Source organism: Solea solea, chromosome 4 (genome assembly GCF_958295425.1).
Source record: "Solea solea chromosome 4, fSolSol10.1, whole genome shotgun sequence".
In the NCBI taxonomy this organism is placed as follows: Eukaryota; Metazoa; Chordata; class Actinopteri; order Pleuronectiformes; family Soleidae; genus Solea; species Solea solea.
This window is the reverse complement of record NC_081137.1, coordinates 21,211,322-21,232,977: the sequence shown is the minus strand read 5'-3', so window position 1 is coordinate 21,232,977 and position 21,656 is coordinate 21,211,322. Positions and strand designations below refer to the sequence as shown.

The window sequence follows — 21,656 nt, the reverse complement described above, 5'->3', positions numbered from 1 at the left end:
AAATAAGAAAATAACCAGTGTTGCACAAAAGAATGAAACAGACCTCCTCTTCATCATGAGATCTGCTGTGATGAGGCTGTTTGTAAGCGATGAGAAGTCTTAAGTCAGGAGGCTTTTACTCGATATATCAAATAAATTATGTGGCTTTAGATTTCAGTGTTTCAAACACTGAATGTTATAGCGTACAGTCCAAAAGAACACTCAGGAGTGCAACTGCAACTCACACAAATCAATGCTGAAAGCCATGCATGATTGCAGCCAGTTAGTTGACTCTCCAGTCTCAGACCTTAAAAGGATCTTCCATGGTCTGAAGATCCTGGTGTGCAGACACTGCAAAGTTTTACCCAAGAAGAAGACTCGCAAGTTGCATTTACTGGCAGAGTGGCTCCTCTACGTGCTGACTTAAAACTTCTGTCATCAAGAGAGTTCTTAGTCTTTAGTGTTGTATAAAGTTAGCACTTTGACACTACAGAGTATTAAATCCATTCATCTTCTACTACTTTGTCATCCACAGGCGGATCCAGATTGAAAAGTGATTTTCTCCAGAAAAGAGGGAACACTTTGTACGCTGAGTAGCGACAAGATTCTTTACTTCTTAAACGCCACTTTGCATGTGAGTGTGTGAACGGAGCCTCCAAACCATGGTGGTTTCAGTATGTGACCTTCCACCACGTAAAACTCCTTTGTTCTCTCTCAAACACACACACACACACACACACACGTACACTGTGCTGCATCAGCCTATGTGTAAAGGTCAATTTCAGTACTCAGGAAAGTGTCTGTCCCCTCTAAACATGAACCACAGGTGTTTCATTACTTCTAAAATGCGTCTTTCACTTCCTGGCTCCTCACTGTGCGATGCTGTGTTCCTGCCTTAGAGGTGAGTCTAACATTTCAATGTACATCTGTTTAAACACATCATTTTTATTGGAGGGAGTCATAGGTCAAACACAGTACAAGATTAGATTTCTTGCATTTCAGTTTGTGCGTGTATAGTTTTGCAAAGGAGAATGAATATTTTGTAACTTGATTTAATTTCTCACTGTACAGGATTGAATGCATCTTTGTAACATTCTGACCTGCTGCTGTGCTTATGTGTGGTACAGGCAAAGATTCTTATTATTTTGTCCCTGATATTGTTTTGTGTCCATGTACTACGATGTGTATCTGCCCTCTCTGCGTTGGCTCTACTAGCAGGGGGCACTGTAAAGTCTCATCACACAGAAGACAACTAATGCATGACTTATCTCTGTCACACAGCTTCTGGCCGAGTCATACAACTGCTGGTTTATCTGCTCCGACACACACCCTCTCAGTAGGGAAGTGTCATTCTACCTCCCCCTCCACCTCCTTTTTCGCTGACTCCCCTGCTCACCCTTTCCTCTTTTCATCTCCTCGCCTCACCCCTCGCTGAATGCCAGGAGCTTCTAGTCATGGAGCAGAAGACAGTCACACACCAGTAAGTGTTTCTTTGTCCCTGGTGGTACACAGTGTTGTCACCACTGAGCACAATGGAGTACAGCCAATAGCTTACTCATTCTCTTCTATTGTTGTTGCTTTATTTGTCCTTGTGTGCCTTGTATGAACGTTGTGTAAGTCCTAAATGAGATGAAAGCATGAATATGTATGTGTTCTGTTATAAAATGTAGTTTAATGGTGGTTTGGTAATATGAGTTGGATCCATTGGTGTAATTGTGGTGCTGTGTTTGTGGAAAGCTCGTTTGAATGAAAAACATGCCGTTCAAAGAAAGATGAAATTAGCTGAATGAATTAAATTCTCACTTGCAGACTAATTGGTTCATTCGAGGCAGTTTTTTTTCCTCATATTCAGCCTGAGGTTACACTATCACTGGCATATTGAATTGTGAATTCATTACTCAACTTTCTATCTAAAAATAGATTAATTGAGAAAAAAAAAAATATTCACAATTTTAGACCGGGACTGTCGGTTACCAGAGACTCAACATCGGAGTTTGAAGAGGAGGAGAGTTTCACTCACCCGAGGTCAAACAACACCTCTGCAGTGACAGACCCTATAATCACACAGCCCGGACTCGGCGTCACCACGACCACCATCACCACTGTCACGCAGACGGGAGGAGGCTGGAGCAGCGGCTTGTTCGACATCTGTGGAGACAAAACTACATGTATGTAACATGAGCACACAACAACACAACACAGTGTACGAGTTCAAGACCATCACTTTTTGTGTGTTTGCATTATTATCATCGTAGTATTGTTATTATAAATGAACATTTCTGCAAAATTAACTTCATGTAATCTATTACATGACATACACAGTGACAATTTTTTTTTTAAATGCATTATGACTTATTTATGTAAGAAAATTGGTCATATTAAGTCATAAAATGGCCATGATATACTGAGTATCATCCCAGCAGAGTTAGTCAAACACAGTGAGCTGCAGCTATTGTACAGAAATGCAGAACACAAACAAACCTGACAATCCTCACTACCCCTCTCAAAAGAGGAAAGGTAAAGAAAGAAAAAAAGGATTTGCAATGGAGAAGCTTTAAAATATGAACCGAAATAAAGCAGACAAAGTTAATGATTGATACTGGTGTGGTTAATTTTTTTCTGGACGGGGAAGCAAAACAGAAACCTACAACCAAGGTCAGCTAATACTCTCTGTTTCTCTTTCCCACACATGGTGTTGGTGGATATATATATGATGTTTTTAAGTCTCACTGCTGCTGCTGCAGACACACTTGCACTTTCATTCTCCACCTGTTGATGGCATGAATTATGTATGTGTATGTGCACGTATAAGAAACACTACAGTATGTGTCCATGTTCCAGAATCTTTAGCAACCACACTCTACACTGTTTTAAATACAAAAGGTCTCTGTTGCACATATTTTACCCAACTTTAATTAGTTGGAAATGCTTTTGCTTTTATTGAGAATGAAGGTGCACTGTGTCCACCTGTCTATGCTTGCAGGTATTCTTGGAGCTCTGGTGCCCTGCTGTTTAGACCTGAGTTTAGCTCACCAGTACGGTGAGTGCCTGTGCATGCCGCTGTTACCAGGTTCCACTTTTGCCATGCGAGTTGGGATCAGAGAGAGGTACAAGATACGGGTGAGTGTGCATGTACATTTGCAAAAAGGAAAATCATATTTGTCCAGTGGGAGCGAGTGAAGATTTGTGCTACTTATTTAATTGCCCCCTAAGGACACCGGCATGAAAACACTCACAGCATGGTTTCTGCTCATAGGACATTATCTGTAAAGTCATTTTGCAAAAAGCAAATAAAGGTGACAAAATAATTATTGGGTGATTTACTTGTCACAAGCTAGTTTTTAGATTGGACACTAAAATAATGTCAAACTTGCAGCATTAGAGTGACTATTCAGTGAATTTCTGTGTTTATATTGTTGTGTTTTCTGTGTTAAAATGGTTCTGAACTGCATGTGTGTGTGCATGTGTATCCACAGGGGAGTGTGTGCGAGGACTGGACCACAGTGTATTGCTGTTACCCTCTGGCTACGTGTCAGATGATAAGAGAGATGAAGTGGAGAATGAAGACTCAGACATATCATGTGTCCACTGCCCTTGAGTGCTCCTGAGGAAACTCCAGAGAGTAAATGAGTCTTTTCCCTTTTTTTTTTTTTTTTTTTTACAATTCGACAGAGGCTGCCTAAGACCTGCTGTGATTTGTGGTATGAATCGCATGAAGAATCGATACTATAAGGTTCAAATTTACTTCTAAAAGCCCCTGAGGATGCCCTGGACAATAAATCAAGCCTCTCCAACCCCAGCCTAAGCCTTGATTAATGGGGTAAACAACCAGCGTTGTTAAATATTGCTGTTGGACTTATTTTAAGAGTGGACCCATGGCTGTTTTTCTTCATTCAACGATTCATCAACTGCATTTTCAGTGCTGATGCAAAGAACATGTTTGTGTAGTTGCAGAAGCAGTCACTGGGAGCAGATACATGTAGCACCGAGAATCTGATGTAATTCTCAGACACCGTTCATCCATATATTACCCGGTCCACTTAAATCTTTGACAGTCACAGGTGGAGCTGGAGTCACAGTCACTCTCGGCTGACACTGGGATGCAGAGACAACAGTGGCAATCACTGAAGCTTGCATTCACACCTATGGTGAGTCTCCAAAGTCTTTGGACTGTGAGAGGAAGCCGGAATACCCCGAGAAAACGCAGAAATTACACAGAAAGGCCCCAGTTGAGCTGGGATTTAGACCAAGATCCTTATCCGCAATAGTATTAACCACCTGATCACTGTGCTGTCCACTCTCAGATACCAAAAAAGCCCACTCTGAATGTTATGTGAATACCTTAACCCCAACAAGATATCAAGACTAGATCAGAACCAAAGCAGTTTATTGTGTATTAGTTAAACCTGCTGACGATCGAGCTGACTCATTTCTTACGAGAATAATCACCATCTCTGGTGTCTAAGCATGTTTAGTTTCAGTTGTTTTAGAAACGTAAGCCTCAGATATGTCTTTATAATGCAGGTAAAGGGAAATTGAAAACACAGACACCCTGAGAAGTAACGTATCCGTCGAAAAAACATCAAGATCGCTGTTGACACTTCATGGGCTTTTTGCACAGCAGCCATTTTGGTACATTTTAGCAGGAAAAGCTCCGGTGTTACTTTTAACACATTAACAATGGTCAGGACAGTGTGCAGGTGAACCAGCACGCACCCTGATGAGAAAGCTAAGTGGAACTCAGCCATCGTGCCAACCTGTGATTGTCCTCGCGTGACCTGTCAAAATGGCTGCTGTGCACCAAGCCTGTTTCTGTGGACAGAAAGCACACAGATGAGGTGAAATCCTGTTACGATTTCTGCGAAGCGCTCACATTAAGTCAGTCTCGTGTACCAAAACGTCACCAGACATTCAATGTGTACAGATCGCCCTCAGACAAAGAGGGAAGATGATGTTCAGAAATATTGCGACTCCATTCAGTATGCAAACCACCTGTCTTAAGCCACAGTGGAGCTCAGATTGCAGTTCAACAGTTCAAGTACAGTGTGATGATGACAAAGTCTATTTCCATATTCCTGTTCTTCTTTTCCCTCATCCTGTTCCCCGACTCAGCCTCAGGCTGTTCAATCATACCATTAATCCTGTCCTGATGGCTGCGGTTCCCCCGAACCTGAAATGCCACCCGGCAAGGATGGATATGAAAATGTTATTTATCCACAAACAGATGGGTCCTTAAATGCCAAATATGTAATTTGTAAACTTCTACAGATGTGAATTATAAAACCCAAGTCCTATTTATTCATAGTGCACTTCACTCTTCATGTAGTTAATCTGCAGAATGACAATCAATGTGATTTTTAAGTCACTGTTACTCTCACATCTGGTTATTTTTTAGGCGGTCTGAGTGCGTCGGACGTCCTCATCCCTAACCAAGGACAATCCGAATCAAACCAAAGCCTCCAAAAACAAAGGTAATTCACACCTGTAACACCAGGACAAACAATTCCAGACATTGGTCTGCACATATTTCTTTCTTGTGCTACACCCTGAGAGAAAAAACCACATTGCTTTCCACTGTGAGGTGTTTCACTCGATAGTTTGTGTCCCTCTGTGGACATTTTTAATTCAGAATTCACACAGCCAGCCTGTAATATACCACGCTGTACCCATACAGATCAAAGAAGCATCGGCAAACACATACACATTTTTGCAATTCAAATAATCCCAGCTGAGCAACATTCTTAAAATACATCTTTACATCTTTGTAGCTCAAAAATATAGAATATAATCATACTGATGAGGAAGCTGCAATATCTATATACCGTTTAAAAACAGGCGTTAAATATACTGAAACTATAGGGCCCCAGTGTTCCCTGATGACACCAGGATGGATAAATGCTCCGGCAGATCCTCTGTTCTCTGCCTTGTGGGGTTTTTAGCGAGCAGGAGCTGCCTCGAGCAGCGCTGCCTTCAGGCACCGTGTAGCATCTCCAGATGTTATCACCTCAGCATTAGGAAAAACTCTGATAGTTAAATTGGAAATCTATTTGCTTTGCATGTCCCACTATTCATTTAAACTTAATATCTATATTTACATCCCTTTTTTCATAGTACCAACATGAGGACTTAGTAGAGCTGCAAAAAAAGCACATTTAACCGTACACCAGTCTGTACATCGCCATATAATATAGAGACCTGGTTGTTAACAGCTTCACTGGAGCTCCCGACAAAAGGAATAACAGTCCCTATAGAAACACTTTCAGTGATGCCTGCAGCTTATCCAGCATTATTGTTATCATTATTGTGGGGGCAGTGTTTCTGGAATTAGATGATTATTGCACTTGTCAGCGTTTCCTCCCTGTGAGCACCACAAACCCAAATTCCCTCAATTCAAACGTGCTGTATGTTGTCTCATGTATGAAATAAATGTGACTGCACTTCAACCCCAACCACTGCCCCTGTTCATTACATCACACACTCACACACACTCAGCCTGCATAGCCTTACGTCATCTATATAAGATATACGTCTGTGTGTGCGCCATTAGAGGGCAGCGTTGCCCCAGTACTTGCCCCAGCTCACTGTTTACCTCACTCACAGCACACTCTGTAGGGTGACATTAGTCTTAAGTGCTGATCTGGGGTCAGAGTTTGCACCTCCACAGCAGTAGTAGAGGTCACGATTTGGAACGGTGAGGCCCGTCCCAAGTCAGCAGTTGGATAGGGACCATAAAACTTCTGCTGCTGCTGCTGCTGCTGCTGCCGCCTCAGCAGAAAGACGACTATCCCTACAGAGGCATCAGGTGTAAAGTACAGGCTGTTATTGACAACAGCCCCCACAGGGTAGTGTGTATGTGGGGGCAGGCAGGTGTGATGTATTCAGATGCAGCTAAACAGGCTCCTCCCATGACTGTGCTCGGGCTAAACTGTTACTCATGCAGATGAAACACTGCGATAGAAACATATGAATAGCCTCTCATGTTGAATATATAGCGCAAATGAATGAAATGAAGTGGTGAATTGTGGAGTGCCTTCCTTTATAGTTTATTGTCTCTACCTCTTGAACAGTATCTCCTCTCCTGTAGTTTCTTTCATTTTTTCCTTTTCTCCTTTTTACTCATCAGATTCACTCACCCTTCACATTTCACCTTTAAACCATTGCCCCCTCTCTCTGTTTCCCTCCTTCCTTCCTTCCTTCCTTTCTTCCTTCCTGACTCCTCATCATTGCGTGTGTTTTTGACTAAAAAGAAAGGACATAACAGTAGAGAGGTGTGGAGAGACCTGCTAAGCTGGCACAGTTGTCCCCCTGGTGATACTTCTATCCAGGACAACAAGCACCACCTGGGGTTTACATAACACACACACATACGCACACACACAGTTCCTCTCATGTGATACTGTATGTTCCATCCTTGCCCTTTCTGTGTGTTTCGGTTTTGTTCTTCTGTCTTGTACGTGTCTACATCCAGCTGCTGTTTAGTAGCTCCCTCAAACAGCAGGCTATAGGCATTATTTTGTGCAGCAGTGTGTTCGCTCTGAGCAGACATGTCTTGTGTGTGTGTGTGTTTGTGTGTGATAATGGAAGCTTTGAATTTATTTTCACCTCTCCACTCCTTTTAGACTAAGCAGGGGGAGGTTTTAAAGATTTATTCTCTAAAGACAGACAGGAGGAGGATTTTGTTGAAAGAAGGATTTGACTTTTAAAACCACTGTCATATACTGGGGTTATTATACAAGAGATTTACCTGCTTTTGTAGTTTTTGATCCACAACAAAGACTGCACTCTTCTCTGCTAAAGAATTATGTCCTTAAATGCCATGCTTTGACAAGAAGAGGGACAATTGTTTCTTTCATAGAGTGTGCTTTGTGTCCTTTGAGGTCATTAAACAGTGACGGTTGTTCACAAGTAGTTTATATTTTAGGGCCAGCAACAATACTGGGATCGCTTTGTATTTCTTGTATTGGTCACGTTCCATTTGAGCACGTTTATCTGTGAGCTGAAGCAAAATGAGGACATACATGGAATATGTAACTCTTAAAACCACTTTGTGAGTAACACAAAGCTCAGAGTTAAGTGCTGAAGTCTAGGTTTCTGTAACTGGTGATTAGAGAGAAACTGCGTGAGTATTAAGACTTTCTGAAAAATATACAGAAGATGAAATGCTTCTCGGTTAAATGTGGAGAATGTCACTCATTCTCGTTTGAGCACCCTAGAAAAGGTAGCTGCTACATAATTTTCTTGATTAATTCCCCTCTCTCTCTCTCTCTCTCTCTCGCGTTGAACCTTTGCACAGTTATGCCAGGATGCTGATTTATGCACTTCCTCCCCGGTCCCTTTTTTTGTCAAGTTGTAATTTTCCACAACATTTCCCCCTTTTCTTTGGGCACCTGTGGAGTTCCAGTGGTGGCTCACATGTCATTACTGGCCTTTTTAAATCTTCCCCTCGCAGCTGAAAACGTGCACATTTTGATTTGCGATGTTGGGACTGAGAAGGGATTCTCTAGCAGCGTTCTTGTTGTGCAAGGATGCAACCGACTAATCCCTGCAGACTTGAAGGACACACGCCACATGATGCAAGCGGTCCTAAGCGTCCAACAGGAAACCCGGGGGGATAAACACTCTCTTTGAAGGTGTCACGGTGGCCTCTCTTGTGACAACTTCAAAGCGGGTGTTTAGGTGATGATTTTTTTCATATTCCCCCACCCCCACCCCCATTTCGCTCTGAAAAAAGTGAATTCTTAATAAAAAAAAAATCACTTCACATGAAAGCATGTGCTTATGTAGCCACTCTATGGCAGGGCAGGACCTCAGCCTGGTAGTACCTGCTCTGGTGAGGTGCCGTCACAGGAAGTGACGTCCAAGACAAAAATCAAGCCGAACAATGGCGAACTGTAGATCAGTTAAAAAGACTTAACAATTCTAAAAATGTGTGTTAATCTCCAACAATTACCAAGGAAATGTCTAAAATCTCAATATTTAACAGAGGAGTCTGGTGTATTTAGAGACAGTACCGCTGATCGCGAGAGGCATCACAAACCCCTGCCTCTGTACTTCAGCCCAGTGACTGTCAGGCGGAGTTACCCACCTTTTTTAAAAAAAAAAAAGTGGGTCACCACAGAAAGTTTTGGGAAGCACCGATGTAAAGGAACACAGTATATCATATTTGCATTGCATTTCATCTTGCATGACAGCCCCCCCCCCCCGGACAAAAATATTTATTTTTGTGCCGTAAGACAGCACAGAGTGGTCGGAGCTGTCAGTGTCGACCAGCCCTTACATTGTCCTGGGAGATTTACTGTTCAGTGTCCACTTTATTTACCACTAGCTGATATGACATATGCAGCTCTGACACGAGTACTCTGCCATATGTCTCAGTACAGTCAGCAGTAGACAACGGCTTGCAAGGAAAGGTGGAGAGAGCTTGTATAAATAAACAACTCTGCCAGTCTTCTTGTTTGCTAGGAACTTATATTGAGACAATTTTATTTAAAGAAAAAAAAAAATCCAGACTGTAGATTGAGAAGAAAAATAAGAAGGAAGGATTTTTCATGTGACTGATTAAATGTCTATCAGTCTTATGTCACTATGCGTGTTATGCAACATATCGTGCGTCTTTGTTTCACAAGCATAAACAAATCTCAGTCTAGTTTAATCACTCTTTATAAATATTAATGTGTTCTGATTATTGCATTAATCCACAAATGCAAAACTCCACCATGCTATTGCCAACCATCACCCTTTGGACAGAGGACACTTCTTTGTCACATGACATGACACATGTTTACCATATAGTTGAAGCAAATATTATGTGACTCAACCCTTAGAACACAGAGCACTTGGGCTGCTTTTTCCCCCCATTACTATGTTAAAACGTACAGTATATACAGAGGTTATAAGAATGTGCAACATAGATTGTCTTATATCCCTTTTTTCAGTTTCAATCTGATTTTCACCAACTATATTAGCAAACCTGAGCAAAAATGTTTATAATCGGATTGAATTTGTGAAATTTGGAAATACGTCTATACTATCACACACCCAGGATGTCCACATAAGGAGTTGTGTACTGATGATTTCCTTTCCTTTCCATTCCTTTCCTCACCACTTTAAAAGGTTTCTTGCCTTTTTTAAGACCTAGTTTTAGGGTTATGGTTAGGTTAGGTTAGGTTTTGGCATCTGCTCTGAGTGTCGAAATGCTCTGCCAGTGGGTTTACATTGGAATCAGTTGAAAGCCAGGTGTGCCTCTTTGTGTGTGTGTGTGTGTGTGTGTGTGGAGCCTCATAGCTGACATAAATTGAAGGATTGTTACAAGTTGGCATGTGTTGTTGCATAATGCTTTTATCTCTATGCACTTCCACCGTCCAGCCATTGATGTAGGCGTTCTTTCATCTGCTGGCACCTCGGCATTGAGTGTGAATGTGTGTGTGCGTGTATGTGTGTGTGAAAGCATGCACATGCACACCTGTGTGTATGATTACCACATGTCAAAAGACTGCAGTGCCTTGGTAAGTGTGGAAAAACATGTTGGCGTGCAACTGTGACAGCAGTGCACGGATAGATGGAGAGAGGGAGAGAGTGTGAGAGTGAGTGGTGATGCTCAGTATTTGGGATTCATCCTCTCTATCCCTCATTTCTCTCACGCTCGTCACCCCTCACCCTCTTCCCTCTTTGATTTATCCCGTGCTAGACTTGTAGAGCAGCTTCAGATGTTTTTTTTTTGTCATTTTAAACACATCAGCTACAGAACAATTGAGGATCTATACATGTTACATTTGAGTTACTTGTTTTGGTGATGTTGTGTACAGAAGTGTATCGTTATCCTGTTATTTACGTGACATTCATTGTTTGTAATTTTAAATCAGAGTTGTTTTTCCGTGTCAGTGTGATCTATAGCTCAGTTCAAAGCAGGAGAAAAGAAAAAAGGCCCAAATTTCAAAGTCTATACTAATCCTCATTAGCTCTCTAACTTACGTGTCATATTTCAGTTGGATGACTAGACAATGTTTACACGCATACAAAAATCTGATTATTGTTAGTAATCAGACCCAGTCTGTTTACATGACTTGGATGCTTCCAATAATAGTCCTAGTTTCCATGCAACAGCCCTGTGATTAATAGCTGAAATCATCTGCTCTGATTAATTCACCAGTATTCAAGGTTCAGATTCAGGTTTCCCTCGTGACACTTGTGTGTGGTATTACCTTGTCATTGATGCATAGTGAGTATTAAACACAGTATTAAGCTACATCCAATATAGTGGAACGTGTACAACGATGTCTTTTCAGAGAACGACCATCAGTTGTGAAAGGACACGTTGTCCAAATGAAAGCACACACTGATATGTTATTGCTTGGAGATTATTAATAAATAATGAAATGAGGACAAAGGCTGCTTAGAATTAAGAAAAAAAACATGCTCTGCAAGCTAGAAAAAATGTCGCCAAAAGATAATAGTTTAAATAAAGCAAAAGACAACTTTGAATTATTAATTAAGAGATGTTTTACATTTGAAATATTTAGCTCTGCACAGTTTACAATTAATATTAATAGTGTCAAAGTAGCACGTTGTGCCTTTGTTTCCCCAAATCCACACAGTGATGAACCCAGATTCATTGTTTCTCTAAGGATTTTCTAAGAATTAGCAGAAGATCAAGCTGCAGGCTGCGTCTTCTTTACTTTTTCATTACTTGTCGTTTATTATTTTTTCAGAATAATGATTGATTTGAATGAGCTCAAACAAAAAATCATTTCCCATTTTTACCAACAGATAAAGCAAATGTGTAATTGTTGTGGCTCAAACAGAGGATTTGAAAAACCATTTATTCATCGTCAAGGTAGTTATTTTGTGCATATTCTGCCCCAGTGTGATGCGTTTGTGTTTAAGACAAATACAGTATTAACCTTAGTGCTGTGCGTTTGACACAATCTGAAGACAGTGAAACAAAATACCAAAGATAATGTTACTTCTGAAGATCCTTTCATGTGTTACGACGTCAAATCAAAACACCGGTTTCCAGAGAGGGAACGACTACTGGAGAGTATAAATAAACCAGAACCAAACTGCCTGTCTCTCTATAAACACAGCCCAGGCAGGCTGGGATCGTGCAAGCGTGTCCAATCTAGAGTGTCGGGCCGATGCAAACATCTTTTGAGGATGACGCGTCAATCAAATGAAAATAAAAGAGAGAAGGAGCAATGAGGCATGGAGGAAACTGACTGGTTGAAGTGTCATTCAGTGCACAGAGGACACACACACACACAAATGTGTCGAAATGTGAGTATACATGCAAACAGTACTTGATGCATGTGCATGTATTCATAAAAATAGTCAGAAAAGTTATTTAACCCTGGGAAAAAAAATGGAAAAACAAATGTGAAGGAAAGACACTAGGTCAAATAAAGAGACATACAAAGGAAGAATATCCCAACAGACGAGCGATGACAGCAAATAAACATACTTTAGGGGAGACACTGACTGTGAGAGACACTGTGAGTGATTGTTGCCCCAGTGAGAGACAAAGAGAGTGAGGTACACAGTGGCAGCAGGGATTCAATTATAGAACACTGCACTCACTCCCACTCACAGGGACATCAGTGAACATCAGTCTGTCTGGAGGCTTGAGGACCGTGTATGTGTTTGTGTGTAGTTTGTGTGTGTGCCATCCCAGCGTGGACTAAAAGCTCTCCAGGTAACTACGTCTGTGGTTTTGTCGTGAGTGTGACCTGCAGCGAGCCCGACAGAAAACCAGAAAATGAGCAACAAGCTCTGGCCCCCGGGCTACAACCACTCATCCCTTTTGTCAGCACAGATGAGAATTTGAGCATCAGAGGAGACCCCCCAAATAAAAAAGCAAGACAGACACAGAAAGACAAAGACAGGCGGAGAGCAAATGTTTGTATATTATGTGAGAGGGAGGGAAGTAGAATGAAGCCTCTAATCTCCTCACTCATCCCCTTCTGTGTTTCTGTGACGAGTTGGAGTGTGGGGGGTAAATAAGTTGACATTTCATTGTTGACATTTGGTTGAACAATGTAAGGAAATGAGCAGGCGAGGATGAGAGGAGGTGCAGAGACAGGCAGAAACACACAGACTCCAAGTGAAATCAAACGCGGGTGAAAACAAAATGACAGCCAAGTCTGACGGGCACCTCAGATCTTTCAGACAGGTAGTGAGGAGTGCAGTATTTTAGTCTACTTAAAGCGTTCATGTGTTCTTTGATGTTTGTGCAGCACAGTTCCTTTTGCCTCTCTCTGTTTCTTGCAAAAGTTGACTCCACATTTGCATAGGAACACACATGTTTGTAGATGCCCTCCTTCCCCGTCCGTGACAAAGCAGGCGAATGGAGCGAATGTGGCACTTAACCATTTCCCAGGGATATGAATTTTTGCCTCAATAATGCCCTGCGCTGTTACAATAGAGCCACCTTTGCATTAATAACATAAAATAATAAGATAAGAGAGATATGAACATAAGGTGTCAAGTCAGAAATGAAGACAAAGTTCAAGAAATGACCTCTTGAAGTAAGAAGCAATGGGTAAAAGTGTTTCATTGACTGTAATTATTGGGGTAGAACTAAGAGCAGAACTCATTTTAAACATATTTTATTCTGTATGGCTGTGGAAGAAGGCTTTAGTTTATGAATAATTACTTTATTAGCACGAAAACACTTAAGGAAACGAAAGCTAATGTTGGACATTGTTGTTAAGAGCACAGCAAGGTGGTTTTCGCTCACCACTAATACACGTGAACGGGAAAAAAATCAATAACTCCTTAGTGCCTTTCAAAAGCAAAGTGTCCTTGAGGCTTCCTCGTTTCCTCCACTCTTGTGGTCATTGGATTGTCTGTGAACATGACCACATCCCTGCAGCAATTTAACCCTAATTAGCCCTTTAAGAAAGGCGACTAAATGATTATAGCCTTACAAATAGGCTGCATTTGCATATAGAACAAGTTAGAGTACTATCTTTATAACTGTAGTAAAAAAAAAACCTGAATATATACTGTAACAGTCAGGAAAGAGGTTTTTGCACCAAAAAACTATTTGAATAAAACAAAGAATGATTTTCTGCACTCCCGTTGTCTTTTATTCAATAAACTAGCCCATTACTTTTGGTCTCCACCGCCGATTGACAGAAATGTAATAGAAAATAACTGTCAGGCATATTGATGATGAAAATAACTTGAGTGCAGCTTTGAAAGTACTTGAAACAGCACTGTGTAGTTTTTTTCTGTGTTGATTCCTTGTTTCAGAGCAGAAATGAAAAGGTATTGATTTTACACGACGACTAAAGAAAGAAAGAAGAGCACAGAACGGAGTAAAACAGTAGAAGTTTCACATTTCAAATGACAACACAGAATCCTTCTTCAAGGATTTATACTATGCTACTTCAGCGGTGCAGTTTTCTGCCAAACTTTCAAATGATTGAAGTAAAGCCACATGATGGTGTGTAAATCTGGGGCTTTTGGACACATATTATTAGTGTTTGGAGCTGCAGAGTTGGCTTTAGCCTTACTATTTTAGCTGGAATGGTAAAAAAATAAATACAAATAAAATACAAGTACTATACCTGACAACATCACATTGTCTCGTTGTAAATAAATAAGGGTGCTGGAGCCAATCCCGGCTGACATGGCAAATGGTGGGGGTACAGGTCACCAGTCCACTGCAGGGCCAACATACAACCATTCACTCTCACATTCAGTGTTCTCACTTGAACTGGAATTTAACCCCGTGACCTTCTGCCTGTGAGGCAACAGTGCGAGCCACTTTACCGCCGTGTGGCCCAGGGCCTCTACTGCTGCAGCCAGGATACAACAATATCTTCTGGAAACACATTTCAACAATTTAATAACACGCTGTGAAAACTGTCACCCTTTATCTAATTATGCTATGATTTCCCCTACGAGAAACAACTTTTAGTATTTCACTGAAGTCTACACCTTTTTTCCCACAATAATCCGTTTTATGAAAGTTGCAAGTTGCTCTCCTGGACCAGACTTTCAATCCATTCATATGTTACAGTAAGAAACCACTGTAAATGAGCAAATGTAACTTCTATCTCATATGTATCTATCATTGACACAGTTACATTAAAGCCAATAAATGTGGTTAAGGTGTTATCTGATGGCTATAGTAATTATAACGCTTTCCCAGTATGATTAGAGTGACCGAAATGCCCACTGGTAACTGTCAATCCCTGTTGATAATGATCATTTGATCCATAAGCTGGTTTTCTTGTCAATATTTTAACATTTCTGTTGAACATTTCTCTTTCTCCCTTATTATCAAACAATACCAATTTCTCTACTGCCCCCATCTTTTCCCCCCAAGTGTTCTGTCTCCATGACATATCTTGTCACACTCTATCCATGCTTAGCAATCATGTAGAGAACCCTATAGAACAGAAGACTCACCGTCACAGTGCTACTGAGAGTCAGGATGAGTCAGACTGGAGTTGAAGAAAAGGAGGCGACCTGCATATGTGCATGGCAGATAAATTGGGTTTAGAGGGAGGAGGTCACGGTGGGGGAGAAAGTAAGGAGAGGGAAAGAGTTAGGGAAAAAACATCATCAGCCATGGTGGTGCATGACTGTTCAGCCTCAGTGTTCTGAAAGGACTATGAATGCGATTTGCGACGCAGTGCACAGTGTAGTTAGCTGTATTCAAAAAGTGGACATAGAGTCTTGTGGTTGCAGAATGAACTCAAGATTTGCAATTTGGCTGCATGGTGCTATCTCAGTTTGCTGAAAAAGGACATTCACAGGCAGCACCAGCGACCAGGCACCTATTGTTCGCTGAAAGCTGTCAATCACATGGGAGCGCATCATGTGCAATTGAAGAAGCATCGTACGACAGAGTAGTAGGGCCGAGTCGTACTATTACGAGAAGAACATCATATAATTTTACGAGAATAAAGTCGTAATATTATCTTATAAAGATTATCCCAATCTTTTCAAAGTCCCGATGCTAAAGATAATGACAAAAAGTACTTCTTTATTTGTGAAGCCCCAATCAAAATGTAACATTAAGCAGGTCGCAGCTGATCATCTGAGATTTTGCATGAATAATATTACAATTTTATCCTCATAATATTATGACTTTATTCTTGAAAGATTAAATGTTTACTGTTATTAGAAATGAAGTGATGAGTTGGCTCATTTTCCCCATAGCTTTCCTTTCAAACTGAGTTTTTATGTGTGGTGTTTAAGGTCCAATAACTAACCTACGTAATTGGGTGTAATAGATGCATTATAATTATGGCTATGGAAATGGCAAATTAGCTTCAAAGAACAGGCGCTGTATAGCAATGAAGCACTCAGAAAAAAAAGTGATGTGTGGAGGTGGGCGTGGCTGGCACTCAGCTGCATGATTGAGTGCAGGTGTGAAGGCGGCTCATGAAAGCAGTCACAGGTGAGCTAATTGGCACAGCTGTGCCTGCTTTGAAATCATGCTCATGCTGACTATATAGTATATTATATTCAGTAGCTTGGCTGGAACCGGAGAGGACTGACTGCTGCACACGCTGCTAAGTATATATTATTTTGTGTCTACACGTGTGTCGAGAGAACTCACAGTGTTCACATTTGAGCTGTGAGCTAAACGCACAAACCTGATTTTATTGACGACCAACTGTGTTGTGTAGATAATGTGATACCTGCTGCATTAGAAAGCTATAACTTGGTGTGTTTTGAATATAGTTTTATCTTCTGATGCATTTACACATTTTGATTGTTGAAAACTGTTGAAGACTCTATCAATATCATAGTAGGCCTGTGCTATTTTTGGTGACATGATGGATTGTCATTGCCAGTAGCCTTTTTTAATTGTTCCTGTCCCAATTTCTATTTGGTACACACACAGACATTTGCTTTGCTCCAGCTATGGCTGCATTGTTGTAGGTCCGTTGGAATTAATTTATTCATGTCTTTTGTTGCCAGCCTGATATCTCTTGTTTTGGGCTTATTGTAGAGGATTCAGGAGGAGCTGGATTGAGAACAGGCAGTACAGCAGAACAACGGCCAACCAAAAGATGGTAAGCTGCTTTTTTTTCCTGTGCTTAAAAATAAAAAATAAAAAATCATTAGCACACATGAACACACACATAGGGTTGAACATTGCGAGATGTTCCAGTTCTAGTAGTGTTTCCATCTTTCTGTTGCCTCCTCTCTGATGAATTAGTGTTGAGGCTGTACACGTTTAGCATTAGTAAATGTTTATTAGATGCCAGCGCAGTCTTGCGTTTGTATTTTTGTGTTGTATTATACTGAGGATTATGAAGAAAAGTATTGCAAGAAAATTGTAACAAAAGGGAATCAAAAATGATCCCATTTTGCATGCTCATAGTTAAAAATAAACATCAGGTCATGAGCAGATTTATTTGGATCCTGAAATAGTCTGAGAAGGAAACTATCTAGATTTTCTTCTTGTGAACTTTGTAACTGACGGCTCACGTTTCATTTCTTTTCGTGAGCTTTAATAATTGTACTGTGAACTATAACAAATTTAAGGTAGACAGGTATAATCTTAATTACAAATGCACACACATTCCATTTTTCTTCTCTTCTCTCTAAGTTTCCTGAGGCTTTTGTTGCATAGTGCAAAGACAAAAGAGGAAAAAGTGGCCTCGGAACAATGGCCCCGCAGAGAGAAAAGGTTAACAGAGGACACAAGAGACAGTATGAGTTCTCTCCTGATATGATTAATGAAAATCTGCATCAGGGTGAAGGACTATCTTAGATCGAGTGCCGAGCCCGAGCCCCGGACTGTCAGATATACCATTATAAGACCGATTCTAATGCAGCATTAAAAGGGAGGGGTGAGACAGTTAAGATGACAGATAAATGTGTCAAATGTGGGAATTCATTTCCAAAAAAAATGACATTATCACAAAGTAGATTTCTAAAACACTGCAGCCTTTTTTAGTGAATAGGCAATTCACTAAAAGACTGAGACATCCTTATCAGTATGACATCTGTAATTTGAAATGTTGTGTTATTTAGCTGAAGTGTCTTTTTAAAAGGTAAATGATATACTCCTGGAATACTTTAGTTAAAGCAGTGCTCTATTCATTCCTCTGCTCACTGTACATCTTACTCACTAGCTGCCATGTCCGTGTCAGACAATGACTTATTAAAATGTAAATACACCTCCTTCTGCAGCTCACTCTGCAGTGCGGGAGAGTAGGAGGGAGGGAGATCTGCACCTGGATCAACATAACATGACTAGACTGATTTTATCAAAACAAATAGAAAGTGGTTGAGGGCTTAAGTTACACTTCAATATTCTGTAAAATGTAATACATGAATGTATATGAAGGTGCTGGATGTCAATTCTACAGTAATCGTCTACCTTTTGTGTGCTGCCATCGTGTTTTTATATTAAATTAATTATGATCTGTTTACTTGATTTCACTCCACAGTAAACTCCATCTTCTCAAGTGACATCTGCCTCTGCCATTTCTGTCTTTGCCAGACCCTCTTGAAAGGGTGGCTGCAATCTGGTCCTCCTGGTCCTCCTCCAAAGCCAAGTAAGAAAATCATTTATCGAGGCTGCCAAATGTTGCTTCAGTTTTCCCTTTGCTGTTTTTCTGCTTTTTTTTTCTTTTTTTTTAAGATTCTCTGCAAACAAACCAACAACAAAAACAGGGCACACAGATGTTCAATTAAACAAGCCCACTAGTTACGGGGGAAAACGTTTTTATTATATAATTGTGACTCTTTTTACTTCCCTTTTTCACCAAACAAGACTCTGTCTGTTTATTTCCTCCCCTACTGCAGCCCAGGTTGCGTATTATTAGTTAATCCAGCGTCTTCCTTGGCCAAAACACACAGTCATCTCACCGCCATTCCTCCTCATCTGTTATTTGACTCAGCCCAGTGTGGTGCTATAATAATAGTGAATTTCTCTGTGAGATGAATAAAGTATCTATCTATCTATCTAAGTATCTATCTATCTATAATCTGAGTTTTCTGAGTGTGACTCCGGCTCATCAGATGAAAGTCTGAGGTAATCTGACACATTCACCCATGCTGATAATGGCCATATTGATTTTTATTGCTTCACAAAGGTGAGGGGACATAAAGCATACAGGCTTCTCACTGTGATCTTCAATCACAAATCCTTCTTATAAATGCAGCAATTGCTTACTCATCATTACATGTATTCATGCCATGCCAGTCTTATGCTGCCATCTTATTCATCATTCTTAGATCAATAATGACTGCTTTGTACATATTCATTACATTTAATTCCTAATATCTTATAAATGTAATATTTTATTGTGCTCCTTGATGGATTACTGGATTATTTGAAACTGCAGTTCTCTGATCCTTACATCAATCTTTATTTTTTTGGACTCCAATTTGAGTTGTTACCCGATTTTAAATTTAAACTATCCAAGTAGTTTAAGGGATATGTCCATTCACTGCACATTTACATTGCTCCAAAAATTGCCATGTCCATCACAACCTAAGTCGCCGTTACAACAGACGCAGTGTGACAATTTAATTCCAGGTTTAACAAGGAGGAATTGTGTATTTGTCAGCGATATTCTTTAATATGCTAATCAGAGAGGTTTGCCCATCTCAAGTTTGCATAATATACCCTGACATGACATGACATCGTGGTTTGGAATAGATGGATAAAACTAATGACATGGCTATCCTTCGGGTTTGGATGGTGGAATAACTTTCGTGCAGACATTTAGCGTTTCCTGTCAGTGAGAACGTCGTCTCCAGGGTCCTTCTTGTTTCACAGAATGTGTTCCTCTGAGCTAAGAATGTTTCCACTCCATGATGTTCCTGTCTTTTATATGATGTAGCAGAGAAAACTTAACAGACAACTTAAGACGTTGAAAGAGTCCCACCAGGATGTGTCAGGAGGTCCATCCATCTCAGTCTTAAGTCGAGGTTTGGATTCTCATCATTCATTCTTTGTAGCCACTGGTGCAGAAGGGATCTTTTTTCTTTCTCCTGTCTTCTCTCTCTCTCTCTCTCTCTCTCACGCCATTTTCTTACTACCTGATGACATATAGGGTCAGAGCTAGTTACATCTGTCAAGACAATGAGAGGATGATGTGTTTCTAAAGCTGGGAAAACACTATGATTTGCAGGGCTGAAATTCTCCCTTTTTATGAAGTTAACAAAAGTAAAAGTAACCATATTGTCCTTATCACCTTTTTTCTTAAAGTTTTCGGCAAACCAAATGGCACAAATCAAGAACGCAGCATGCTTCTGCCTTGTTAGCATTCTCGCTTGTTTCCTGGGAGCCTTCAGACATTTTTTTTTTTTTCATTTTTTTATTGACTATAGCCAGGATGATCCACAGGGACCGGCGTGCCAATTTTACGCTTGCACTGCAGCATGCTGTGGCTGTGACTTGACAATCAGACTGTACAGTATGAGCACAAGCTTTGGCTTTATATCACAGACGGTTTAATCATTACAGTGTGAATTGGAATAAAAAAAACGCCTCTGGTCAAGACGAGGTCAAAAACTGAGAGAAAATTGTTGCAACAGCAGCAGGATTTGTGTTCTCATTTTTGGTTTGCATGCATATGTCTGTAGTCTTAATTATGTCAGCCAAGTATCCCAAAATTCTTGACACTCTCATGTTGTGGAATAATGGACGCGATCTGTGAACAATCCTACAATCTATATTCGGTAAATCAATATAACAGGATCAGGATTAAAGAATGAATCTGATAATTTGTCATATACCCTGTGGCGGTGTGTCATGGACCCCCGGGGGTCCCAAGACACCATTTGAGAACCACTGCCATATCATATATTATGTTGTAGGCGTGCAGTGTTCTATTTTGAGGACTGCACAAGTGAATGTCATTGGAATTCTTGGCAATACAGTTAGGTCAAAATGCTAAATGTACTAGTTAACCGCTTAAATAAATACTAGCAACAGCATGGGCAAATGCACAGCAATGCCAATCTGTAGATGCATAATGCTGCAATATCTCAACAGCTTCACAGATATTTGACAAAATCTTATAACCAATTCACCAAGATTTCCCAAAAGATGAATTCATATGTTTGGGGAAATCTTCTGACTTTTTTTCTCCTAATGCCATCCACAGGTTGACATTTTGGCAATCACGCCGGTTCCCCTCAGAAGGACAAGACATATGGCGAATGGCTTTATGAATCAGTCTTAGAACAATTGCTCTAACATTTGGTGTAGATATAGCCACAGTGCCAAGAGACACCCGCCCTCTCCCCCCCTGACTTATTCTCTAGAATCACAATGAAGTTGACATCTGTGCTTTTGATGTCATGAAGATGGATTAATTGCCATTAAAATGGGCACACACACACACACACTCCACACATGCTCCTATTCTCCTCAGGATAGCTTGTAACTCAATTATCTTCCGGGCTAATTGGCCATTGTTAAATAAGATCGTAAATATTACGAGGGAAATATTACACCTGCGTAACAACGTGTTCACATTGTCATGAGCACACTAGCAAAGAACTCTTATGACAAAATCAAGCCACTTTTTAAAAGCATGTGACAGACGGTAACCTACCCCTTGATTTGAAATGCGTGTGCCAATGAGGAAGCTGCCACAGTCTCCAGTACTACTGTATATGCTTTGTGTCACTTGTAGATTTTTTAATCCCAATGATTATAAAATCACAGAGATGCCTCTGGCTGGACCTCC

At 40.6% G+C, this 21,656-nt stretch overlaps 2 protein-coding genes across 5 annotated transcripts in view; both read left to right on the top strand.

The window, feature by feature from the left end:
- Positions 1-80: 80 nt before the first annotated feature.
- On the top strand, positions 81-3,594 carry plac8l1 (PLAC8 like 1). Of its 2 annotated transcripts, none has more exons than XM_058628108.1 (4): positions 81-1,459; positions 1,936-2,147; positions 2,963-3,099; positions 3,456-3,594. In XM_058628108.1, exons 1-4 carry the CDS (start codon positions 1,434-1,436, stop codon positions 3,585-3,587), a joined length of 507 nt encoding a protein of 168 aa, XP_058484091.1. In that variant the 5' UTR covers positions 81-1,433; the 3' UTR covers positions 3,588-3,594. The 2 variants fall into 2 exon arrangements, with proteins under 2 accessions (XP_058484091.1, XP_058484092.1); XM_058628109.1 differs by having other exon boundaries at positions 2,963-3,086; positions 3,456-3,538.
- LOC131458818 (glutaredoxin domain-containing cysteine-rich protein 2) overlaps positions 3,586-21,656 on the top strand; it is a 32,712-nt gene continuing 14,641 nt past the window's right edge. The window contains exons 1-4 of one of the 3 annotated variants that reach the window (XM_058628104.1): positions 3,586-3,601; positions 5,375-5,450; positions 16,949-17,012; positions 18,399-18,506. The gene's annotated coding sequence lies outside the window, so the exon portion shown is untranslated. Of the gene's footprint in view, positions 3,602-4,018; positions 4,128-5,374; positions 5,451-16,948; positions 17,013-18,398; positions 18,507-21,656 lie in introns of those variants that run through there. The other 2 variants (XM_058628103.1, XM_058628107.1) reach the window with 2 other exon arrangements.